The 27,216-nt window shown below is 45.8% G+C and overlaps 1 protein-coding gene across 1 annotated transcript in view; it reads left to right on the top strand.

Annotated features, from left to right (window-relative positions):
- The first annotated feature begins 553 nt into the window (after positions 1-553).
- ALPK2 (alpha kinase 2) overlaps positions 554-27,216 on the top strand; it is an 84,881-nt gene continuing 58,218 nt past the window's right edge. Inside the window, exons 1-3 of the mRNA XM_054724185.1 lie at positions 554-668; positions 3,990-4,107; positions 24,896-26,354. Coding sequence (XP_054580160.1) covers positions 560-668; positions 3,990-4,107; positions 24,896-26,354 — 1,686 coding nt within the window. The 5' untranslated portion in view covers positions 554-559. The remainder of the gene's footprint in view (positions 669-3,989; positions 4,108-24,895; positions 26,355-27,216) is intronic.

The following is a 27,216-nucleotide window of genomic DNA, read 5'->3' as shown; positions in this document are numbered from 1 at the left end:
TAAAAATAGAGGTTTACTGTCCAGCCAGCGTGGCTCAATGGTTGACCTATGAACTAGGAGGTCACGGTTGGATTCCTGGTTGGGGCACATGCCTGGGTTGTGGGCTTGATCCCCAGTATAGGGCATGCAGGAGGCAGCTGGTCAACAATTCTCATTGTTGATGTTTCTGTCTCTCTCTCACTATCTCTTCCTCTCTGAAATCAATAAAAATATATTAAAAAAAAAGAAAAGAGGTTAACTGAAAACAAGGTGGAGGGACAGGAGGAAGGGAGGAGCTTGATGAATCAAGAGAGCATGCTCTAAGGAAAGCCTGGCTTCCAGAACTGCGCCTGCACTGGCTTATACCGTGTAGGGCTGGGTTCACACAGGCGCAGAGGGCGCTCTTTGCTTTCCAGGTTCCGCTGGTGTGAGCACCAACCCCAGCCTTGGATAAGCCCCCGGAGCAGCGCCATGCTCCTTCTCCTTCTCCATTTCTCTAACTCCTGGAAAGTCAGACGAGTCCCCAAACAAATGGTGATGCTGGGCACCTTTATTTTTCAGATCCACGTGGCATGAGAGGATGACAGACTCAGGAGGGCCTCAGAGGCGCACACTGTGTTTCTTATCCACGCTGCTCTCCCAGAAAGTTCCTGAGAAGTCAGACACCGTGCTTCGCTGCATCATATCTGGTAACCATCACTAGCCGATCGCCCTCTGAAATCTCCCTGCCGATCAGGTTCTTTGGCCCACAAAGGCATGACTAAAACGTCACCTGGGAAAATTACCTGGGAAGTTTATTCCAATTGAGCAATTAAATCTATGATTTTTTTTTTCTTCTAAAACATTTCTCTTGAGTCACTTCCTGGACACATTAAGTGATCATCACTTCATGTTGTAGTTCTTGATTAGGCAACTTCCACACTGGTTGTTTTTCCAGATAATCCTCCCTTAATTTCCTGTGGCCCGTGGGAGTGCGTGAATAACCTCACCTCAGACCATTGACCAGTATTGACCTCTTCTTCCATTGTTCTTTTATTGCTATCCCCAAACTGCCTAAATTCGTGTCCCCACTGCTTATCCTCTTCGGGTGTGCTAGTCAGCAGTGAAAAGGTTAACACCAGGCAGAGGTGCCCAGTGGAGGAAAAGGAGGAGCCTGGAATTCCTCCTGGGCCGGAGAATAAATAGCCCAGAGCTGACTCAGAAGTTGTACCCCTCCCTCCCTCCCCTCTTCCCCCAAAAGAGTGATGCAAAGAAAGTAGAAGAATAATTGGGTAGGAAAGTGGAATCTTGTACCTGGTGCACTGTTTTCTTTCTTTCTTTCTTTCTTTCTTTCTTTCTTTCTTTCTTTCTTTCTTTCTTTCTTTCTTTCTTTCTTTTCTCTTTCTTTCTTTCTTTCTTTCTTTTTTTCTTTCTTTCTTTCTTTCTTGGATTATGGCTCTACCCTTGAAAACACGGAGGCCCCAGTGGTGCTTTGTGAGGACAGACAGAAAACTCTTCTCCCCCTGATCCCTTCTTCTAAGTCTGGAGAGTGGGGCCAGCCTCTGAAATGGCGGCAATTCCTTAGCCAGAGTCCTAACGGAGTCTGGTCTCTGTCTGGATGCTGGAGTGTAGGATGTGCCCTCAGCCTCTCCAAGCCCAGAGCTGAGCCCCTCTCTTTCTTGGGGTGTGTCCATAGCCATTCAGATAGAGAGATAGGCACAGTTCCACTCCTGAGCTTCAGAACAGGGCCCTCTTGTCTCCTCAGGAAGCCCCAGTATTTGGACATACCCTATACTCGTCCCTTCCCCCCTCCAACACACACACATTAGCCAAGTTCTTGTGAAAAGTTGGAGGCGGGTCTCAATCTGTGGCCTGCAGGTAGGTTTTAAAAACAAAGGTAGGATTTTCGGGGGAGGTTTCCAGCAAGCAGAGGGAGAAAAGAGAACCACCCACAAGGTACAAGATTCCACTTCTCTGTGCAAGTCTCATTTCTGGCTGATTGCTCAGATCTGTATCGCACAAAGGGAAACAAACCGTCAGCCGCGAAGAAGCCGAGGATCATTGAGCTCTGATCCGTCTGAATGGAACACCGGAGCCCAAGAGAGCAGAAGGAGTTCCCCGGACCCAGCTCATGCATACTTTACCTACTTTCTTCAAAAAAGTCACGCGCGCACACACACAAAGAGCAATTCATGCTCCCTAAAAAGGAATCAAATAAAACAGACTCAAAGGGGGACACAGGCTGATAGGAACAGGTGGAAAAGAATTATGGCCAGCAACCTCTTGGATGGCTTCTCAGGGAAGCTCATTTTTGGTGGTTTAATCATTTGTCTGAAGGAGACTCAGCCACGCAGCTGCGGGTGAAGGATGTGTCCTTGCATGTAGGCCTGTCTGCTCCTGGCTCCAGGGACTCATTATTCAGGCGCCTGCCTGGAGGAGGCAAAGAGGGACACCCGCAGTTGCCACTCAGCACATTCATGGTGTTGGCACGGAGGAGATCCCAAGTTAGATGAGACATGGACAGGGAGAGAGGGCATTCTCTGAGTAGCCCCAGGTATCTCCAAGGTACAGGTCTCAGAAGAACATAGAGTTCTTCTCTTAGTGGTATCTGGGGTTGCATGAGATAAATAAGACAGAAAACATAAGACTGTTCCTAGGATGGACTGAGAAAGGTGTATTTTTCCAAATACCAGACTTTCCTCCTGTATATATAGCACATTCCAATTCTTTTTCTTCTTCTTTTTAATTTAAAGTCTTTATTGTTTAAAGTATTACATGAGTTTCCTTTTTCCCCATTGATCTCTTCTCCGCTCCCACCCCCAGCACATGCCCTCACCCCACTACTGTCTGTGTCCATTGGTTATGCTCATATGCATGCATACAAGTCCTTTGGTTGATCTCTTACATCTATGTTCATAGCAGCACAATTTACAATAGCTAAGATTTGGAAACATCCTTAGTGCCCATCAGCAGATCAGTAGATTAGAAGACCGTGGTACAGCTACACAATGGAATACTACTGCTATAAAAAAGAAGGAATTCTTACCATTTCCAATTCATTTTCAATGACATGGAGGCTACCCAGAAAGCTCTTTGGGGCACACTAGAACTTCCTGCCCCATCACAAGGGGGGAAAAAATCCTAAGGTGTGAATGGAATTCCTGGGGCTTTACCAGATTAACCTGTTCATATGACCTCCAGTTAATGATCACCAGGGAAGATGAAAGCCTTCTGAGGGAGAAAGCTTAGGTCAGTTTCTGTGATGACATCAGTCACATATGCACAGTACCGGCCTGGGAAACCTACATTCCAGACTCCTTCACCCTCAGAAAGACACGGCACTTGCTAATCCACTTCATTCTTCTCTCTTTTGTACCATAACTTACATTCAGCTCTAAGTACTGTTCAAGTATAACTTTGAGAAAGATAAAGTGACTCCCAAGCAAATATGAAATGAACATTTCAAAGATTTTTTCAACTCTTTAAATAAAAAGGGAACCAGAGAGTATTGGGGCCTGATCAGAGAACATTTGAAGAATTAGGTATTAGTAGACAATTTAATAAAGGAATGTTAGGCTAGGATTGCTGGGTTAGGTAAAACAGTGGCTAATGTCCTATTGGGGCAATAAACCATAACTTAGGGAGTTATCTTTTCTGCCAGACACAGAGACTATTTGCAACTCTATTAGACAATAATCTACAAACTTATATGTAATTCCACTAAAGGGGGAATTTTAATCAATAGTAATTATTGAGTGGATCTAAGTACATTCCCCTAGATAATTCTTCGATGAACCTCTGTCCCCATATGACATTGAAAGAAGATATCCACATTTTGCCTTATTTCTAAGTTTTAGATAATTTTTCATAATAGTTTCTTGAGATTAGAGACAGCATTTTCCATTCTGTATGCCCCATCCCCACCAGGGTAGGCAGATAACATGCTTATTACCCATTCTTGTTCATAGCTTTATGAGTTTTTTGTAAAAATACTTAATGTAATAAGAATGTTCTTATTTCTGTATCATCAGGTCAGCCCAAGCCAGAGGTAACGTGGTATAAAAATGGTCAAACCATAGAAGAGGGTGACATTATTTCCAGCTATGAATTCTTCGAGAATCAGTATATCCATGTGTTACATCTCTATGGGTAAGTGGATGAACCTCTCTGGCTAAGATCCCTGTATCCTGTCATGTGCTGGTTACCAAAAGACTGGCTCCTGTTTGCTTTTTGAGTCCCAATTAGATGCTACTGGCAGGCATCAGCCTAGGCATCCGGCAACGAGGATCCACCTGGTAGTTGATCGCACTTCCCTATTTGGTGCCATTGATGGAATTACAACTTTATCTAGAATTTTATTCAAGGTGGTCCAGCCATTTTCATTCATTAAACGAGCTTTTCATTTACTCTTCTCTCTGGAAAGTTAAGAAGCACAATAGGGTTTCAGCAGTGTCATCCAGTCTTTCTTGTGTAAGAACGGGAGGAAGAAGTGACTGACCAGGATCCCACAGCAAATTGGTGACGGAATTATTCTAGGAAGTAGCATAGTCCAGTAGAGTGGTTTCTAATTCCTTTTTGTTCCCCCTAGTAAAAGTTGGATGAAATCAGGAAGGCCCACATGTGAAGCAGAGAAAATGAGAACTTCTCTGCTTGAAGCTGGGTGGGTGTCTGTGTTTTTGGTCCCCATTGCTACCGAATTGGTCTCGATGTCCCTTATGGGGGCTGAGGAGCCTGAGGTTCTGCAGAGCATGCTATGACAATGACTGGCAGGCACTGTCATGTGCCTATGGCCTTGGATCTGAGAAAAACAAAGTAAGGCTTGGGTCTGAATTCTGGCTCCACCATTTTCTGGCTATGTGGTGGTGGCCAGTTATTTACCCTCTCCAAGTCTCAATTTCTCCAAATAAAAGGGTGGCTAAGAAAATGAAATTATTTAATGCTTATAGAAGGCTTGGTACATAGTAGCTGTTCAATAAACACTAGCTTTCTTATCTCCATATCCACTCTTTTGTTTCAAAGTAAGATCAGAGATCATGGTTGAAATGCTTGACTCAACTGGCTTACAGTGTATCTGACCTTCTATCCAAGACATCCATTTATTCATCTAATGTTTAGTTTTAATAATATTCATAAAGAAGCTACTCTATGGCAGGCATGTTGCTTAATTTTAAGGGGTGGAGATGAACAGCATCAACATTGTCCACACCCTCATACAACTTCAAGTTCAGCCTGGAAGGCAAGTGGTGAACAAATCACGCCACCTTCTCCTCTCACTTCAATATACCAGGAGGCAGCCCAACTGCCATGAGCTTCCCCTTCATCCATGGGTTAGATTTTCCTGCTTCTTCTTTCCAATTTTGCCACGGCCTTCCCCTCTCTCTTCACCCCCTTCAACTTGGAGTCCACCTCCATGGTTCACAGGCAATTTTAGTCACTCACGGATCTGTCCAGCCTCCAACATCTCCTCTCCTTTCCACAGGCCTCCTTTTTGGTGTTTATTTATTGTCAGGAGTGATGGGCAGTTCAGTAGACTATGGGCCCCTGAGGGGTAGGGATCCTCTCTGTTTCACACTAATGCACAGTGCTCATAAAAGGCTTGTTGTGTAGAAGTAGTTCACTAAACACTAGCTTTTTCATCTCTTGAAGTTAGTCTTTGGGTCATTAAATGTGTTCCTAGATACTTCAAAGCTGTGTCTGTATTCCCCAAGGGCTTTTTCTGGTTTAACAATTAATCTGCAGTCCTGCTCAGAGGCCAAGAACCCCGTTGCCTTATTTTTGGACCTGCTGATCCTCACTCCTCATACCACTCCCGTCTTGTGAAACTGTGTGCTTGGGCCAATGAGCGGCTTGGAGGAGAGGGATCAGTGCTGTTGGGACCTCTGCGTTTCCACAGGTCAGGTGTGCTGGGCAGGCAAGAGGAATGGAGAGCCAAGAAAACATTCCAAGGGAGGGGAACATCAATAACAGTGTGTTTTGCCCTGTAGAGTGATTTTTTTTTTCTTCAAAAGTTGTGGGTGTTGGGAGGAAGGGAGGAAAATGCAAATAGATGTTTTCTACCTCATAGTGAAAGCAGGCTGCGAGACGCATATACAAATGGGGAACTGTGGTCTTGATGAACACAATTTAAAGAAAGGCAGCAAAGTGACAGATAAAAATCTGTCCAGGAACCCACACCTAGAGAGAGAGAGACTCCTTTCTGCAGCAGGGAGGCCTCTTCTGACGGTCACAATTGAGTCCCTCTGTGCTGAGAGGAGCACAGATTACAAGTGGGGCCGCAGGGAGGCCGAAGCAGCCCCTGGCTCTCCTTCAGCTCAGCCCTGGTGGGGACGAAGGCCAGGAGCAATGCCTGGTCCTGAAGTCAGTCAGTCCCTGGCTGGGTACAGGGAGGGCTCCTGGAGGCTGAGCAGCCTGAAGGAGAGAGAGGAGATGGAGGGCAGGTGGGGCTGGACCCCGAGGGCCCCATGTGCCACAGTTAAAGAGCCTGCCCCTTTCTCCTGAAAATGATGCCCAGTCTGTGAAGGGGTTTGGGAGCAGCAGAGGGTCATGGATGGGAAGGTTTGCCTTTTTAGACCGTCCCTCTGATTGTAGTTTGAGATCAGATTGGAGGGTGAGCCTGAACAAAGACAGCAGGAGGAGGGGTCAAGGTCAAGCATGAGAGACGTTAGGCGGTAGAAGACCTTCACTTCTCCAGCGTTTCCCACAATTACAAATTCCTCTACCTTCCCTCCTGCTCGCGTGCTGTGTGGTGGTCAGATGGAGCAGCTGACCACTCTCACCAGCATCAGGCCCAGTCCTGCGTGCCCATTTCGATTCCTGCGCCCGAAACATGCCCCCTTTCCCACTCTGTTCTCCAACCCTCCTGAGCACAGGCACACAGATCCCAGGGCTTCGTGGACCAGTCCCTGGCCCCTGAAAATGTTGCTTTTTCCTGTTATTTACTGTCTCACTGCTATTACCTCCTCAGAGGAACTATCCCAAAGCACCTTCTATAAAATACTTCAGCACTTATCTCATGTAATTTTTCTTTATAATTCTTTTTTGTTTGTTTGTTTCTGTCTATGTTCCCAATGGACTAAAAGCTCCCTGCGGCCACTGTCTCCCCAGTACCTAGAGTGACTGGCACATAGCATGTGTTCAATAAACATTGGTTGCATTAAGTTAGTGACTTCTGTTTCATTTATGTCCTCTCTTTGTTAGAATGTCAACTTGTGGGGGCAGGGACTGGGATTTCTATTATTTTGTATCCCCACAGCCTCATGTGTTTGGAAATCATAAAATTCCTCAAAGGCCACACTCTTTTTTTTTTTTTTTTTTAAATATATTTTATTGATTTTTTACAGAGAGGAAGGGAGAGGGATAGAGAGCTAGAAACATCGATGAGAGAGAAACATCGATCAGCTGCCTCCTGCACACCCCCTACAGGGGATGTGCCCGCAACCAAGATACATGCCCTTGACCGGAATCGAACCTGGGACCTTTCAGTCTGCAGGCCGACGCTCTATCCACTGAGCCAAACCGGTTTCAGCTCAAAGGCCACACTCTTCATGTTTTCCACTTATTAGCTGTGTGGCTGGAAGCAAGTCAATTAACTTCTCTGTGCTTCAGTTTCTTCCTCAGTAAAATGAGTTTTTGTGATTTAAATGAGGTTATTCATGCATAATGGTTGGCAAAGTGTGCATGTTAGCCTGCAACAAATATTGTTATTGGTTAGTAGTTAATATCATTTTAAAAAATATATATTTTTTATTGATTTCAGAGAGGAGGGGAGAGGGAAAAGGAGAGATAGAAACATTAATGATGATAGAGAATCGCCTCCTGCATGCACCCCACTGGGGATCGAGCCTGCAACCGGGGCATGTGCCCTGACCAGGAATCAAACTGTGACCTCCTGGTTCATAGGTTGACGCTCAACCACTGAGCCACACCAGCTGGCGGGGTAGTTAATATCATTTTGCTGCCCACTCCCTGAAAGCATTTTGTTCCCAGAATTACTCTAGAAGAATTACTGTGTCCCAGCTTATAACACCAGCTGTATTTAGAGCCGCAATGTTTTTACGTGGCTAGTGTTGAAAAGTGTCAGGATCAGTGGAGAACTTTCAAAGGCAAGAAGGAAATGGATATTCAGCAGGACAGCTGTAACCCAGACGCAAGTATGGAAGCTGTTTAGTCATATGTGTTTGTATCTGAAACCCTGTTTGGATGGCTTTTGGAAGATGGAACCCGTGACTTTAGTGAGTCTTGGCCTTCTCAGTTATTCCTCACATCTGAGTGGATAGAACCCAGGAGTCTGTCTTACATACCCAAAGCCACTCTGGTTTGTAGTGGGCAAAGAGTTCATAAGTGCCTGTTGTCTGAGCCAAAGACCTTGGTCCCTAGTGGGGCCATCAGCCTCTTTCTATACATGATCACCCAGGCATCTTGAAAAACATGAGTTGTTGGTGGTGAGTGAGGCTGGGCAAATGAGTGTAGATGAACCAGTTAAAAATACCTCCAATTCTTGCTAAAGGTAGAACTGTCACCATCAAATTCACTTATAAAGGACAGGAGGTTATTTCTGCCAGTGAGAGCAAGGATCTGAAGCCAAGTTGTCTGGATTTAAATCCCAAATTTACCTTGTATGTGCTGTATCATCTTGGGCAAGTCACTTAACCTCTCTGTGTCTCAGTTTCCTCATCTGCAAAATGGGGATAATTGATAGTATCCACTTTATAGGGATGGTGTGGGGATTAAGCTAACACAGGAAAAGGATTTAGAATACTCTATAAATAATATTGTTTTGCACGTAACTGATTAGAAATAGGACTATTTGGAGGCAAGGAAGGTAGCTTAATTTGGCAACATTCTCCTTCTTTGCTATTTCCCTCTGGGAAGATAAAATATAATTAACGTGTTGGATCAAGGAATCATTGGGTAGAAATAAAGATGACTGAATCTTGCTGTGTGTTGGCATTTCATCCAAGGCTGGAAAGCGTTTTGTGAACTTGGTGTTCCTGTGAGCTTAAGTAGGTGTAATGAGCCTTAAGGATGAGTGGCAGAGCTTCCCAGCACAGAGCCTAGGAGGCATCATTTTTCCTGAATGGACTCCACAGGCTGCATCCTGGCCACTCCTCAGACCAGCCCGGAGCATTTCTTGAATGAGTCCTGAGGGTCTGACGAGAGATTGCCATTTATTCCCGGAGCGACAGGTCCGTGCCAGAATCCACCACCTGTCATCACATTCCGGTTCTGACTTTGGTAGTAAGTATCCCAGAGGAGTGACTGGTTCCCGAGACGCCATGGGATGCTCAGCTTTTCCTCCCTCAGCCTTTTCTAGCGATGGGACTTAGGGAGTCCCATCTGGTTGCTAACACTCAGGGCAAATCAATGTGAGTTTGGGGGCAGGTGACAGGTTGATCTGGGAGCCCCTCCCAAGGCCTTGGGACACCTAGAGCAAGGTGAATGGACCATTGGAAACTGGACATGCACTGAATGTCACTGAAAATGCCACTCCACCCACACCCTCTGAGGACTCAGGGCAGACCAGTTTTGGGGCCAACTGGGGTTCAGTCTTTGGAATCACGGCACCATGGGCCAACATTTCTAAGGACAGACAGATGGGAGTCTCGCTAACACAGTCATCCCAGCATTGACATTAGTGATCATTTGACCTACTCCCTCGTAAAGGTGAACATCATAAAGAGGTTACTTGACAAAGGCAGACAGTAGGTAAGGGACAGAGCTGGAACCAAATCAGGCCTGTGAGTCCAGGGAAGGGCTTTGCTTTAACTCCGAGGAGAGGAGGCAGGGGGCGCAGGACCAAGAACAAGGTTTGGTTTGGGAACATGTGTCTTTGTCCTGACTAGCCAGCCCTATTTTCTGCATGTCGTGTACTTAGCTGAGGGCCTCCCATGAAATTTCCTTCCACCTTTGCCCCATCGCCCACAAGCCCTCCTGCCCCTGCCTCTCCCCTCCATTGCCCTATAGCAGTGTTCTCTGCGAATTGCTGTTTGTCTTGGTCCCCGTGCCTCCTCCCACCTGCCTCCAGACTCTATCCCTTCTGATTGCCTGTCTTACCCTCTCCAAAATGCAGGTACAGTTGCCTTTTTCAGAAAACTACAAGGTTGAGCCAGTATTAGCACATTCACCTCCCCAGCTCCTGAGACATCGATCCCATACATGGGTGGGGAAGGCCAACGCTGTGGATCCAGCCCAGACCTCCTGCAGACCACACCTGAGCCCCAGATGAACCCAAGAAAGGGCTCAACCCCTGACCTGGACCCTGCCTGTATTAGTCAGCTCACAAATACCACAGACTTGAAGGCTTAAAGAACACACATCTATTTCTCACAATTCTCGAGGCTGGAAGTCTGAGATCAGGGTACCAGCATGGTGGGGTTCTGGTAAGAGCCCTCTTCCAGGCTTGCAGACAACTGTCTTCTTGCTGTATCCTCACATGGCAGAGAGAGAGGGAGGAAGGGAAGGAAAAGGGAGAGAGGGCCAGACCGAGCCAGCCAGTTCTAGTATCTCTTTTTATAAAAGGCCACTAATTCCTTTATGAGGACCCCACCCTCATGACTTCACCTAAACCCAATTCTTCTCAAAGTCCCCATTTCTAGATACCATCATATTGGGGGTTAAGGCTTGAACATACAAATTTTAGGTGAACACAATTCAGTCCATAGGATTGCCTCAAATATGGAAGGTGTTCAGAGAGCCCCATTGGTTAAGAATCAGAGATGTTGCAGCTCTCTGTGGGGTTATATATGGATAGTTAAGAGGGCTGGCTTTAGAGTCATACTGCCTGGGTTCAAGTCTTGGCCCTCCTTCTTATTCAGGCATGTTTTTTGTTTTTTTTTTTATCCTCTATCAGCCTCTGTTTTATATCTATAAACTGGGAATAATAATAGTATCTACTTGGCAGGTTTGGGTGAAGATTAAATACACAGAAGGTTTTTGAACAGTGCCTGGCACTCAGCAAATGCTAAGTAAATGTCAACTCTTTTTACAGAGGTCTTCTGTGTTTTGTTAGATACAGTCACTCTTGGTCATAAGAGTTTGAAAGTGGAATCAGGCTGACTGCCCATTTCAGAGAAGATAGGGCCAAATAGATATTTGAATTCTTGAATGAGAATCTTCGTGTGGATTCCAGAGCTGGGTTAGTGTGACCACTGCTTTCATACTAGTAGGTGCTGACAAAGACCTGGACTCTACCTGGTAGGCAGGGCAGACGCAAGACTGTACCTGAAGCTTGGGGCAATTATTTAGAACAGATCTTGAATCATTAGCTCAGCTCTGAGCCATTACAGAGCTCAAAGGTCTTAATCAGCCCTAGTAGTGTGCTGCCACAGGGCCTTTGCCCATGCTCTTCCTGCTACCTGGAATGTTCTTTCTCTAGATCAGCAATCGCCAACTGGTGGTCCGTGGATCACTGGTGGTCCATGAGGTCCAAAAGGTTGGCAATCTCTGCTCCAGATAGTCCATAGCTCGTTCTCTTACTTCCTTCAGGTTTCTGCTCAAAATCACCTGGTAACTGAGCCCTTTTTGACCAGCTATCTAAAATAGCCCCACCTGCCCTAACCAGTTTGGCTCAGTGGATAGAGTGTCGGCCTACAGACTGAAGGGTCCCAAGTTCGATTCCGGTCAAGGGCATGCACCTTGGTTGCAGGCACATCCCCAGTAGGGGGTGTGCAGGAGGCAGCCCATTGATGTATCTAACGCTCTATCTCTCTCCCTCTCTGTAAAAAATCAATAAAATATATTAAAAGAAACAAAATAAAGTAGCCCCACCTACCCCCAGCATGTCCTTCCTTCCTTATCTTGCTATATTTTTTTACATAGCACATGACATTGTGCGTGTGTGTGTATGTGTGTGTGTGTATACACATATTTAACAGCTTTATGTAGGAATAATTGACATACAACGAACTGTACACATTTAAAGTGCTCAGTTAGTTTGGTTAAGCTTTGACACATGCACACACCCATGAAGCCATCACCACCGTCAAGACAGAGAACATAAATATTACCCTCAATGCCCCTTTGCAGTCTGCTTTCCTACCCCTGTCTGCCCACCATCCTCACACAATAGCCACTTTGCTTTTGGTCCCTGGAGACTAGTTTCTAGATTGTTCTAGTCTTTTCTAGAACTTTACATAAATGCAACCAAAGACAATGTGCTGCTTTGTAGCTGGCATCTGTCACGCCACATAATTATCTCAAGAATCATGCGTGTTGTTTGTTGTAGTAGTGTTGTTGAGCAGTGTTTCAGTGTTTCATCGTTTGGACCTGCCAAGAATTTGTTATTCCATTCACCTGTTGATGGACACTTGGGTTGTTTCCAGTCATGATGTGTATTTATTGTTATTTATTGTGAGTCTCCCCCAACTGGAATGTAAGTTCCATCAAAGCAGAGACTTGTCTGATCTGTTCCCTGTTGTGTGTCCAGCGCCCAGCTCAGGGCCTGTCTCTCAGCAGGCATTCACTAGAGATTTGTGGGAAGAATTAATTATACAGCGTTCAGTGCTTTCATTACATTCTTCACTGAGTCTTGCCCTGTGGGGAGGGGAAAGGCTGATAGGGTTCAGGACACGCTACCCCAAAATATGGCACCTTGGCATACTAAATATCATTGGTTGAAGATTCTTTAAAAATGGCCGAAGCAGGCAGGTCACTCTGCCCTCCCCACCTTGGCCTTTCTTCCCTGAAACAGGCCATGACTCTCCCAGGAAGGGAAGACATTCTTTTCACCAGAGACGAGGAATTTGGGACAATAAATTTGTACACACAAACTTTGTTAAACCAATCCTTATCTTCCTAGTCACGTCTTCACCATTTTCTTCCTCCAGCCCAAACCCTATTGTCAGTTCTCTACACAGTGATTGTTTCTTTGTCTAAAACAGTGGTTCTCAACCTTCCTAATGCTGCGACCCTTTAATACAGTTCCTCCTGTTGTGGTGACCCCCAACCATAAAATTATTTCCGTTGCTACTTCATAACTGTAATTTTGCTACTGTTATGAATCATAATGTAAATATCTGTGTTTTCCGATGGTCTTAGACGACCCTGCTAGTGGTCAGGTTGAGAACCGCTGCTGTAGAGCCTAAGACCATCAGAAAACACAGATATTTACATTATAATTCATTAACAGTAGCAAAATTACAGTTATGAAGTAGCAACGGAAATAATTTTATGGTTGGGGGTCACCACAACAGGAGGAACTGTATTAAAGGGTCGTGGCATTAGAAACGTTGAGAACCACTGGTCTAAAAGGTATAAAAATAAAAGCTGCCTGCTCTCGCCACTTCTTTGGGTCTTCGTTCTCTTGTGAAGGCTCCCATGCACATGGACAAAGTCAAAATGTGTCTGCTTTCCTCCTGCTAATCTGCCTTGTCAGCTTCCTTTTCAGACCCAGCAGGGACCCTAAGAGGCCACAGACAACCTTTTCCTGCAGAGTCATTCCATGGGCAGCCATCTGAGCCCGGGACATGACCTGAATGACAGCGGTCAGCCTAGTGGCCCTTCAGAGGCTACACCACTGGAGGGGATTGTGAAGTCAGGAAATGTTAAACAGTCCCCCACAGGAGCTGTCAGAGAAGGCCACAGGGTCACCCACTGAGCTCCAGGGAGTGTGAGCTTCTAGTCACTATGGCCCCTCTCCCCCCTTTCTGTCCTTGTCATTCCCACTCCCTGGGCGGCTGCTCCAGCACAGGGCACTCCTCCTCCTTGCCAGCCCTGAGCAGCTTCCCCCCAACGTGGGGCTGCTCCTCCCAGTCACTGGGCTGGCTCCCTGCTTTCCAGTCACACTGCTAGTGACCATGCCCACTCATCCAGGGGGCGCCAGGAGATGGGAGCTGGGCAGAGGCAGAATGAGGTGGCCCGGTGAAGATGACACAGAGGGACACAGCCAGCACAAGGCTCTGAGGACAGAGCAGCAGGCAGAGAGAAGCATTAAATTGTGACGGGCTCTTCCTTGACCCATCTCTCAGGTGACTTTGGAGAGCGAAGAACTTGGGTCTGGTTTTGTGCATTCCCTCTGCCTGGTCCAGCAATTAGTGCCTTTTTTTTAAAAAAAAAAAGCAAAGCCAACTCAAGTACTCGCAGAGCTGCATTCGGGGTGAGTGTGTCAGGCATGGACTGGGAACTCATCTCAGATTGAGCAGCAAGTCAAGTGACAGCTGATGTTTTTCTGAGAATTTAACAACGGGTCTTTCCCTCTTCAGAGACCCTTGGAGTCGAAGATCTGGAAGCAACTCGGTCTCACCACTTGAAGCTGATGTACACCAGCAGCATCCCATCCCCCGGGGAGTTTGTTAGAACGTCAGACTCCCACCCCCATTCTGATCTAGCCAATCAGATTCTGAGTTTTAACGAGATCCCAGGTGGTTCTTGAGCAAATTAAAGCATGAGAAGCTCTGCTCCTAGGATTTTTTGAGAGGAGAAGCAGGTTTAATTTGGTTTGGTTTAGTTTTGGGCATGCTGTATTTGAGGAATTAGCAGTATCAGTCCTTCAGAATTCTAAGCAAACTTGCTTTTACAAGAGAGCGCTGGGTCCTCTGGGCCAGTGTCTAGTGGTGCATTGTTCTCTGTCTCACTTTCCAGATGCCATGTCTGTCACAGATACTTTACAATTTAATCCAGGAGCTTGTCCACTGTTACAATGTCCCTGGACGTTCTGGGACACTCTGCTAGCTTGGTGGCCTATTGGGAGGAGGGGGTGCGGGGTGGTGACTGTTTCCAGCTACCCTTGAGTTTTCTTTTGATAAGAGGGGTCAGCTGTCTGTCTGTAATGCCAAAGAATTTTTTTCCTTTCTGAAGTCAATTTGCTCATTTCTTCTTTAAAAAAATGTCTGGTCAGCCTGCATTGCACCCAGAGGCTCAAAAAGCTGTCAAAAGCTCCGCGCTTTTGTACCAAAATAGAATCAGGAAACCACTCCCCATGTATGCCCAGGCAAAGATCTCTCCTCTAGCATCAGGTCCCCAGTGCCTACCTCCTTCGCTGCACGCAAGAGCTGACATTCATTTAGCTCAGCGCTTCAAGTTCTGGCTGGCCATTAGAAAATACCCCTGGCGAAGCCCTTCACCCCAACATGCTGCTTAATTGCTTTTTTTTTGGTGGGGCCCTGGCGCTGGTATTTTCCCCTTTTTAAATAGACTTTATTTTTAGAACAGTTTTAGGTTCTCAGCAAAATTGAGCAGAAAGTACAGAGTTTCCGTACAACTCCCATCTTCCCCCAAACACCCTCAGACTCTCCCACTATCAATATCCCCCACCAGACTGGGACCTGGTTATATGGGTGAACCTCCATTGACACATCAGGATCACCCTAAATCCATGGTTTACACCAGGGTTCACTCTTGGTGTTGTCCATCTATGGGTTTGGACCAACGTATCATGACATGGATCCACCATGTCATCCTATACAAGGCAGTTCCACTGCCCTGAAAACCCTTTGGCAATTTTTACAAGCACATCAGTGAGTCTAACGCTCAGCCAGGGCTGAGAACTACGGATTTAGTGCCAGGCCCTGCTTTAAGCACTTTATAGGAATTAACTCCCCTAATCCTCATGTCACCTGGTGTAGGTATAGTTCTTGTCCTGAGCCGTTTAGTAGCTTGCCCAGGGTCATACAGTGAGTGGATGGGCAGCAGGTGAACACAGGTCGGCTTGCTGCTGCCTCTGTCCCTTCACCATCATGCAACACTGGCTCTGCAGTCTGCCTCTCGGAGCTTCTCAGAATTGCACGTGGGTCAAGAAGAAAAGTAAACTGTCCCCTGTCGTTGGCTCACATGCCAAGCTTCTGAGCAGAACTCTGTGCCTTGCAGCCCAGAGCCCCTATCCTCCAGGGCCCTCACCTATCAGCTCTACCTTCTGTGATTCCCGATGCCAGCTCATTTCTTGACTGTTCCTCTCGCATGACCTGCTGGTTCCAGCTCTGGTACATCAGCCCGGGATGGCCTCCCCTTCTCCCCACCCTGCCAGAGTTTAATCCTTCCCTGCTGGGCTCAAGTTCCAAGCTCCTGGCTTCATTCCCGGAAGATCCAGGCCACCTTGACCTCCCCTGCTTGCCAGAGAAGCGCTCACTGCCTCCAATGTGCCTTTTGGAATTCAATGGCCAAATCAGCAGTCCCCCTAGGGAAAGAACCAGATCTTACACCACCAATGTCTTGTCTCCCTTCCCAAGCCCCACAGTGTGCTGTAGGTCCCACAGGATGTGTGGGAGAATGGGGTAGTCATGCTTAACCAGTGGCCACAGGCCATGTCAGCTGCCCCGTACACTGTGCACATGTGGCCAGCATCTCACAGAAGGATTTCCATTCCTCCCTCCATGGCTGCTCTGACCTGCTTCCCAGTGGCCTGAAGCCTGAGGTCCAACCCCCCAACTCTGGGGTGGAAAATTTTCCATGATCTGAGCCCTGCCCACCTCCTGGTGACCAGCCTCAGTTTTCCTGGCATGGCCACAGTTTCGGCCTGTGATCTTGGTGTAAGAATTAATTGCATCTCTTCTCACTCTCTGGGATCCAATGCAGACAGTAAATCATGCAAGTAGGCCTAACTTTCAGCTCACCACTCCCCCAGCTTCCAAAAAACAGTGGTCTATCATTTCCTGTGAGGGCCTGGCTATTGCTTCTGCCGGGAATGAGCAGCCCCATCTCCAACCCCAGGCACATGCCATCTTTCCTGCCCAAATCCTACTGCGGATTTCCTAGGCCGGCTTCAGCTTCTCTGGTCCCAGGAAACCTTCCCTCACGCCTGGCATTCCATCCTCTGAATCTCCGATACGGGTCTGACTTTACCAGCACTGAACACGTACCACCCTGTATTGAAGCTGTTTGTACACTGATACGTTTCCCTTATTGGGTGGGGAGTTTCTGAGGAAGGGCCCAGAAATTTCACATCATTCTCCTCTACACAGTGGCCAACACAGCGCCTTCCACGTAGTAGACCTTTCTTGTAATATTTTTTTTAGCCGTATAACTTAACACAGTCATATCTTCTTGGGGCCTCGGTTCCAACCTCTGTAAAATAAATCCTCTCCGTACCAGCCAGGGTCTAACCAGGAAGACAAAAGCCTTTTTCAAGCAGGGTTAGATAGGCGACTGAACCAAACGGGGCGGCGGGGGGGGGGGGGGGGTCGGGGCGGGCAGTGAGATCACCTCGAGATTAGCATCAGTAGGGATACCACCTCCTGGGCTGCAGGGATCAAGGGCACAGCAAGACTACTGGTTCTGGGTCACAGGTCATGGGCAGAAGCTAGAACCCTGGTGGGCCTGTCCTGTGGGACCTCAAGCTACTGTAGAGGCGGAGCCTATTAGCAATGTCACCTGAGGCTGGCTCCCCTTCTTCCACCCTCCCACGCCTGCATCCCTTCGGTCAAACGCAGCAGGAAGCCAGTGGTCCTGGGAGCCACGGAGGCGTGGCATGAAGGGGCCAGCCCCCTGATACAGAGCAGGGAAGGGCACAGAGAGGGTGAGAGGCAGACAGGCCCAGGAGCGGCACAGCTCAGGGACCTATTCAGCTCTTCAGATGTGTGGGTCAATAAATCTGTTTTATTGATTAACCAATTGAACACATTGATAAATGTATGAGGAATCTTCTTACCAGTTTTGAAATCTATCTAGTTGTTTGTAGACAATGTGATCAAGAAATTCTGTGTTTCTAGCATTAGAATTATTCCATCTCTGTACCCAATAAAGCGTTGGGGCCTGAAAAACCTAAGCCTTTCTTATTCTTTTAGTTATTCTGAATAATTCAATTAATAAAGTTGATAGCAGTTGGGCAAATAATAAAATACAGACACTTAGTATAAGAAGAGATTGACCTTCACTTGGTGCTATGGCTGCTGCAAGGACATGGATGTCATCACGTAAGCATTTATTGAGCCAAGCCCTCTCCCCCCTCCCTGCTGCCAGGCTCAGAAAATTCACAGCCACATGGGGGAGGGGAAGATGGGGGGGGGACTCCAGAGTCCTCCTCACCCCTGCATTCCTGGCCACATGGATGCAGACTGCAGACATTCCCTCCCCAGATATTGCTTTCTCCCACTGGGAAGTGGAATACATAATAAAATCGAATACCATCTGAAATCCAGAGATGATTCCAAGTCTTACCTCTAGCCATTAGTTTCAGCTTCCTCTCCTATGAACTCCATTTTCAGGGAGCCTGGTCACATTGCAGGTTGAGTTTCAGCAATTTTAATATTGTTGGGAGAGTTTTCTGAGGAGTAGAGAAATGGCCTTCAGGAGACAAAAGGAAGAACAGAAACATGAGCTGGGAAATCCACCTTTCAATTCACATAGGAGTAACCGATTTTATTTTACTTATGCCAGTGGAATTGTGAATAAATAGATGGATAAAATAATGCATCTGAAAACACAACACCATTAGGGTACTATAATGATGATGATGATAATGATTCTATATAATAAAGAGCTAATATGCTAATTAGACCAAACAGCAGAACGGCCGTCTGGACAACCTTCTGGATGAAGCTGGGGCTGCGAGGGCCGAGCTCCTTGCACAAATTTCGTGCATCGAGCCTCTAGTAATTGAAATAAATAGATGGATGAAATAACACATTTGAAAACACAATACCGTAGGGTACTATAATGATGATGATGATGATGATGATGATGATGATTGAATTGTAGAGATTTAGAAGGCTATCCATTTTCATAGGTCTATTGCTCTGGTAGCTAGAGGCAAAAAATGATTCCTTACCTTCTTTCTGTACTTGTTACATTCTGTTCTACAGCCCCTTGTCTTCCTATTCCTATTTTATAGGGTTATTAGTCCTGTGGATATTTCCCCTGTGTTCTTCATTCTCACCCACATTTGTAACCCTTATTCCCATGGCACAAAACCATCCTAAGTTGGCAGGATCCCAAGGATCAGTGCCCCCCCCCCCTTCACCCTCAGCATTGATGGAACCAGCCTCCCCCTGCCCACAATTAAGTCACATAAGCTCATATATTGAGCATCAAATCAGAATCTCTGGAGGGTAGAACCCAGATATAGGACTTTTTATTTCTAAATCATTAAATTAAAGCCCAAAGAGATTAAGTCATCTGCCTAAGAGAGCACATAAATGTGCTGTCTCAGCAAAATACTCAGCCCTCCCTGCTAGTGCCCATCTTCCATAGTCCAGCATCACTTCTCTGCCAGGGGTTATGCTGTGAGAGAATGCCGAGAGCATTTTACATCTTCCCCTCGTGAATAGCTTTAATCAGTGGTTCTCAAAGTGTGGTCCTTGGGCACCGAGGGGATCCCTAAAGCCCTTTCAGAGGGTCCACTTATCTCAAAAGTACTGAAACATCATTTGCCTTTTTACCTGTGTTGACATGTACACTGATGGCAAAACTGTTGGTGTCTTAGCATGAATCTAATGCTATATATAGTTTGTGGTCCCAAACTATGCTAGTTATAATACAGTCACAGTTGAAAACAAATCACAACCCAAAAAACTTCACTTAATAATGTCCTTGATGCATCAGTAAAAATAGCTAATTTTATCAAATTGCTACAATTTAGTAAGAGCCCTTTTAACACTCAGTGTAATGAAATGGGAAGTGTGCTGGATTTCCTTGAGATGATGGTCATCTTAAGGAAAACCACCTGCATGGTTGTTTGAGTTGCAAGCTAAACTAGCCACTTTTTTCCATGGAGTGCAATTTTTACTTGAAAGAACAATGGACAAACAATGGTTATTCAGCCCTGGGTGTTTGGCAAACATTTGAGCAGACAATAAAGGATCAGTAAACTTGAAGATGATCAATCAAGATTATCCAGTCTTAGAAACAGGAAGAAAAAGAATGGAGAAAAGGGGACAGAGTCTTAGAGGCTTTTAAGCTTACAATCTATGCATAATGAGAGTCCCAGAAAGAGAGGAGAGACAGAAGAATATGTTAAAAAAGCAGAAAGACCCTAGTTTAAAAAAGGAACTGCAATGATACCTTAAAAGCTTGGATTTTATAAAATTTTAGATATAATTGACATGTAATACTATAGTAGTTTCAGGTGTACAACATAATGATTTGATATTCATATATGTTGTGAAATGATCACCACAGTTATAAAGTAAATCAGTTTGGGGATGTAGTCTACAGCATGGGGACTGTTTTTAACAATACTCTATTGAGTATCTAAAAGTTGCTAAGAGGGTGATGGGGCTTTGGAATTGCTCCAACCCTATTCTGCCCCCTCTTGAATAAATGCTCCTCAGATTACCTGTGGTTAATTTTCAGAGCTTTTTAAAAAATATATGTTTTTATTGATTCCAGAGAGGAAGGGAGAGGAAGGGGGAGATAGAAACATCAATGATGAGAGAGAATCATTGATTGGTTGCCTCTTGAATGCCCCACACTGGGGATTGAGCCTGCAACCTGGGCATGTGCCCTGACCGGGAATCAAACCGCAACCTCCTGGTTCACAGGTCAATGCTCAAACAATGAGCCACACCAGCAGGGCAATTTTCAGAGTTTTGAAAAAGTTGACTCAGATAGTGTTCTTGTTGCTTTTATAGAAGAGAATAATTCCAGAAGTCCTTACTCTGCCATTTTGCTGATGTCCTCATCTTTCTGCTTCTACCATGCAACTTAACACAGAATTGACTGCATCATTATGATAAATTAATATTTGTATTATTCACCTAACTAGAAATTTGTAATATTTGCATCCTTCATCAGAAGTACGTGCCCTTGATCAGAATCAAACCCAAGACCCTTCAGTCTGTAGGCCGATGCTCTATCCAAACCAGCCAGGGCCGAATTTTTTGTTATTTTTAAGTGAATAAATAAATGTTTTCAATTTTTCTCAGTTTTAGTATGGGAAATATTGATAGGTATAATGCCTATAAACAAATATTCTGTGGAGTCCTCAATGATTTTTGAGAGTCTAAAGGGTCCTACTGCCAAAATGTTTGAGAACCTTGGTTTAGACCAATCCAGGAGGTTCAAGCTCAGAAGCCCCACCCACTTAAGGTTGCATGGGGCTCTTTTCCTTTAATATGGAAGTGATTACTTCAGAAAGAACCTAGAATATTCAAGCCAGACTTTCACAGCAAGCTGGAGGAATGCTGCTGCTTCCTTCAGCCAAAAGGAAAGACGCTAAGGAGGGACCTCGTTTAATTGTTCAGGGAATTTCTTCCTGGATGGTTCTGCATTCCTGTCAGATCACTGTGGGTCACGCAGGTCTCTCTGCCAGCATCGTGCAAAGATTCTAAACCCCAACCCTATTCACACCATTTCAGCTGCTACCTCTGAAGTCTCTTCTTGGGACTCCCTGGCTCTTCCAGTTTGTATCACTCAACTTAGCACAGGACCGACCTGCAAGGTTCTCTATGAAATCCATATTATCTCAACCCCACCCCCTTATCAGCGGAGTCCTAGTGTTTTAGGGCTGGACATGATGTCTCACGCATCTCCTTGACTCTTCCTCAGCTCTTAACATACCAGGCACCAGGACATAATTTGACACAAGTTTGTCAGTTGACCAATCAAGATAAAAACTTAGGACAGGAACACTATATTTGCAAAAACAATCTCTCTAAACTCTGTCATTTCCCCTCTCTGATGCTAGTTTTCTAACAGGACACACAGCGCCACGCTCCAGGGTTGGAAAGCTCCGGTTTCCTATGCTAGCGCCACCACTTACTAGCTTTGTCCATTTGGGGGAATTACTCAGCTCCTTGAGCCTGCGTTTTGCAGCCAGGGAGCAGCTAGCACAGGGCGGAACAGAGAGGAGGCTTCCAAGGAATGCTGGTTCCCTGCCCGATTTCCTCCCCCTCCTCTTTAAGGTGCTTAGAGATCATGATCCAGGACACGTCAACCACAAACCGTAACTCTTAAAAAGGCATTCATTAACCAGGGAGAAGTTAATTATACTTAATCCAGTTCCCGTTCCTCTTTACTGTACTTAGGATGAATTGTAAGTCTTATATCAGCTAAACACATGTTCCATAAAATCATTCATTACTAAATCAGAACATTCTCTCATCCATTTAGTCATTCAGAAGTTAAATATATTTAACCAAATTATTTCTCTAAAATTCCTTTTGTTTTCCCTTCTTAATTCTTGAGAGCGATCTCTGTTCCCTTTATTTACTGATTTCTTACCTGGCCCGTTGTGCCTCTTGGCCTTATTTTCTTCTCTTCTGTCTCTTTTTCCATGCAAGTCATGGTACCTTTAGGGAAGATGGTTTTTCTGTCAGAGAGATCATGGCCCGGATAAATCAGGAAATCAGAATTACTTGGGATTTTCCAGAAGCCCATGGTGCTGTTTCATGGGCCTTATGAGCTCTTAACTGAGGCCAAATCTCTAAGAACTCACTGAAAAGAGACATGAAGGGAATGGTGTGAGCAATGTGAAACAAGTAGAATTCACTTTCTTTCCATTCCTCCTTCAGCTTTAATTGAGGAGACCTATGCCTAATTAATGATGATGAGGATAAGGCTATCTCTGAGGGTAGGCCAAGGATGATTTGTTGAAGAATGTGTTGAGATCTTTTTAAAAAAAATTTTTTTTTCCAAACTGTATTTTTACTGATTTTGAGAGAGAGAGAGAGGAAGGGAGAAGAATAGAGATGGAAACATCCATGAGAGAGAAACATCATCTCCTGCAGGTCCCCTACTGGGGATTGAGTCCATAACCCAGGCATGTGCCCTGACCAGGAATTGAACTGGTGACCTCTTGGTTCCTGGGTCGATGCTCAACCACTGAACTACACCAGCCGGGCTGTGTAAAGTTCTTTAAAAGCAGATTCTCAGGTGCTTTAACCACAGATTCTGATTCAAGAATTTTAAATAGAGTCCCTGATGATTATTTCATAAACTTCTTGAGAATCAGAAGTAGCCTGGTCTTTGCACTTACCCATCCTTTTCTTTTTTTATTGAGTTATAATTGACATGCAACATTGTGTAAGTTTAAGGTGTACAACATACTGATTTGATATATTTATACTAGAGGCCCAGTGCACAAATTCGTGCACATTGAAAGGAAATTAATTAGAAAAGATATTTTAGAGGCCGGGGAGGGACTGCGGGAGGGCTCCAGAGTGTGTCCGGCTCATCTCACCCAGTCCCAATTGGCCAGACCCCAGCAGTAAGCTAACCTACTGGTCAGAATGTTTGCCCCCTGGTGGTCAGTGTGTGTCATAGCAACTGGTCGAGTGGTTGACCTAATGGTCCACTGATCAGTTGGACACTTAGCATATTAAGCTTTTATATATATAGATTGCAATATGATTACCATAGTTGGGTTAGCTAATAACTCTATCCACATTCTTATAGAATACATATGGCATAAAGTTTCTGCTGTGCAAAGCCCTTTCACATTAATTTTCTCTTTCTTTCTCTCTCTTTTTGGTTAATCCTTACCTGAGGATATTTTTCCATCGATTTTTAGAGAGTGGAAAGGTGGGGCGGGGGGAGGGAGAGAGAGGGAAACACCAATGTGAGAGAGACATATCGATTCATTCCTGCACGTGCTCTGACCAGGGCTGGGGGATAGAACCTGCAACCCAGGTATGTGCCCTTGACCAGAATCAAACCTGTGACCCTTTGGTGCATGGGTGGTGCTCTCACCACTGAGCAACATGGACTAGGGCTGATTTTCTCTTTTGAACCTCAGAACTTATAAAATAAACAGAAGCAGGTACTGTTTTCCCCAGGAAGTTGCCCTAAATTTCAGTCTCCCCAAGCAAAGTCAGATATTAGTTATGGGTAAGGGGTGGCCAATTCCAGCCACCCCTGAGTGGCTTCTACTTGGGAACCAAGTTATCAACAAAACAACCTGTGAACAAAAGTAGAATTAGTCTGTGATTTCTGAAAATGAGGACTTTGTGAGCTGGCATCCAACGTTTGAGGGCTTATGAGCACATGTGAGCTCAGGGAGACAAAGGGACCCCTCCAACGAGGAAGAAGAAGGAAGACGATGGGCCATAGCTGTGTGTGTCTAACACTGACCTTCTGGGTTAGACTTTTGTGCACATTTTACACAGATCAGTCAGTAAACATCTAAGCACCGCCTCTAAGGCCCAGCCAGGCTCCCAGCTCCTGCCTTCTGAATGTGGTTGACTTCTTAGCTGGATAATACACAGAGTGAGATCTGCAATGTTACAATCACCCTGATGTCAAACAAGATCAATGAGAATGCAAATTATAAAGCAAGTGAAACAAGTTTTTATGGGGACTGCAGAGCCTGAAGGAGGATTCTAGTGGAAAAGGTCAGCAAAGCACGTCAGACTCTAGGCTCCACGTGACTCCAGGCAATAAAGGGAGAGCAGGCTTGGCATGATCCAGGATTCAGTCCCTTCCCTGCTGGGCCAAGGTGGAACACAGGGCTTGGTTTACGTAAGTCAAGTGGCACATGGACAGGGGTTTCCACCCAGAAAGTCTCCCTGGCTGTGGTTTGGATCTAATAATCAGGTTAATTCAAGAGGAAATAGCACTATTCCTCATGCACATGATCCTACTATGGTGTTATCTTTATAGTCTCCTGGTAAGAAGCAGGCCTTCTTAGCATGGTCTTAAAGAGGCATTGCTTACCCGGTTCTACTGTATGAGGTAGAAGACTTCAGTCACTTGTATACAATGTCTCCAGAAAGTATTGCTTTTACAAAGTCCCATAGTGTAAACATGGTTTAAAGTAAAAGGAGAGAAGAGACTAGACTATACAGCATCTCCCCATTCATCTAAGTAATTCACAGCCTTTTCAATTTGGGGTAAGGATGTGTGTGGGAAGTCTTCAGGAAAAACGCTGAGCTTCACAGGGTTCTTAGCAGAACTGGGGCAGATGAAGCTCAGAAGCCAGCTGCCTCTGACCACAAACCCTTTTCCAGGGAGACCACAGGTGTCCCTGAGTGTGCAGTGAAGATCATGTCTATGTCCTGTGTGCCTCGATGGGAGAAATGCCGGCATGCACGTCCACCCGTGGTAACTGACCTGTCTGCTTTCTTCATCCTAGCTGCACCCAAAATGACGCTGCTATTTACCAGATTTCTGCTAAAAACAGTGATGGAATGATCTGCTGTTCTGCTTCCATTGAAGTCGAGTGTGCGTCGAAGGATACACAACTCACCCCTAACCCACAAGATGATGGAGACACAGGTTGGAAACGTGAGACACAGACACATGAGCAGAAAAGCCCAAGTCGCATTGATGAGGATGTATACCATCTCGGGACCGCGCAGTCCAAATTATCAAAGTTAACGGATGGCGCCTTAAACAATGATGAAGACCTGCACTCTGGCCATCAAAATCCCAAGGCACAGAAGTACATTAGCGCCAGCCTACCGCTGTCAGAGGCAGCCACATCCATCTCCCCAGGTGACAGGGCCACTGTTGACGAGCAGGTCAGCCCACAGGTTTCCAGCACAGACTCTGAGAGCGACTATGAACTTTGCCCAGAGATAACCTTAACCTACACTGAGGAGTTTTCAGATGATGACCTGGAGTATCTGGAATGTTCCGACGTTATGACGGATTACTCTAATGCAGTTTGGCAAAGGCACCTGGAGGGGGCTGAGTGTGTTTTTTTATTAGAAAGCGATGACGAAGAGGTGGAATTGAGCAAGTATTGCCTGGGCGAGTGTGAGCCTTTCTTCAGTGAAATGGGTTGTGGGCCGCCGGTGTCAGATAACACTGGGCTGATGTTGGCCTCCGCAGGCTCCTGTGGTGATCACTCACGATCCCAAGGAGTGAGGGTAAGGCGTCTCCGAGCCTCCACCCCCAGCCCCCCAGCCCCACACACAGGGATGACTCTGACTTTGGGATCTCACGAGGATGGGACGTCTACGGTGACAGAGCAGGGGAGATATAAACGACCCACCACTTCTGCCGAAAATGATTATCCAGGAATTCAAGGAGAAACCAGAGACAGCCACCGAGCAGGAGCGGAGCCCGCCAGCGACAATCTGCTAACCGTGGATAAAGCAGGGACGCACAGAGAGGTGAAGCGCTTGTCTGGGGAGTTGGAAAAGTCAGGGATGAACCAGAGTTTGGAGACTGTGCCCGAGAACAAAGTAGGGGAAAAGGATTTACAGAGCAAGAGGAGCTCAGAGAAGCCTGCCCGGGCGCGGCGACCAGGCATGAAGGGAAAACCCAAGAAGCGGAGTCCCAGCCTGAAAGACGGCGCAGCAGAAGGCACCCTCAGTCACCTCTCTCCCCAGGAGCCTTCTAAGCAGCCCCTAGCCCAGAGTGATAAACAAGAGAGTTCGCATGCCACAGAGGAAGCTCCCGATCTGAATTCCCAGGTCCGTGCAGAAGGGGCTCTTCTACCCCAGGCAGAGCAAGATGCAAGAAGGCTGCAAACCCCCCCAGGCGCTCCCCCCAAGGAAGAGAGCCCGAACTCGGAGGGCGAAGAGGTGCAGGTTAATGACCTCTTTGAAACAAGCTGGGCTCCAGACCAGAGTGATCATCCTCAGGTAAGGTTCCCCTTTTTCAAAAATCACAAGATAAAGGTGTGTGTGTGTGTGTGTGTGTGTGTGTGTGTGTCCCTTCCCTTCCCACTCCCGATTGCTGTACCACAATACCAGCAGGGTACTTGTGAATGACAGCTGCTGCTGCTAGGAAGGAAATCTGGTTTTGAAAAAAGGCCCAGATAAACCCTAAGCCATCCTAATTATAGCAAAAGAAGAGAGAAGTCAGAGGCACTAATGGGATTCTGGACAGCTGGACAAAGAAACCCGATAGTTCGTCTGCTGCATGTGTTTTATCAGCAATGTCACTATTCAGAAAGTTTTTCAAACACATGTGTTGGGTGTAGCCTTTAAAATAAAAACAAAAACAAAACATTCTTTTTAGTCATTTGGGAGGGGCACTTTGAAAATGGTAAATGCTGGCTTTCATCAGAATTCATAGTATAAATGAAAGATTTCAGTGTGTCTGAAGGACTTGAAGAATTCACTCGGTGATGCCGGACAGAGCAGACAAAACAGATTTTTGCTGTGCTGGTGGGATGTTTGGATCGGATGTGTGTCTTATTTTGTTTTGCTTAGACCACAAAATATAAAAGAGTCTAAGGAAATACTGCCAGGAAGTATATTTATTTCCCCCTGCTATTGATTTGGGGGTATATTTTAAAGAGATGGAGTTAAATTCATGGGGATAATTAATGCACAGATGATGTTGTACTTGATATATGAATTTATTATATCTTTAATTTGAAAGGGTTCCAATGGGCTTTGAACCAATGTTATACTGTGACCCAGATTTCATTTCATAAATAAATACATAAGAAGAGTTATTTATCAATTATTTTTACTATATCTTGTGTTCTCCCTTCCC

Source organism: Eptesicus fuscus, chromosome 12 (assembly GCF_027574615.1).
Source record: "Eptesicus fuscus isolate TK198812 chromosome 12, DD_ASM_mEF_20220401, whole genome shotgun sequence".
NCBI classification, from domain to species: Eukaryota; Metazoa; Chordata; class Mammalia; order Chiroptera; family Vespertilionidae; genus Eptesicus; species Eptesicus fuscus.
This window is presented reverse-complemented; position numbering and strand designations above follow the sequence as displayed.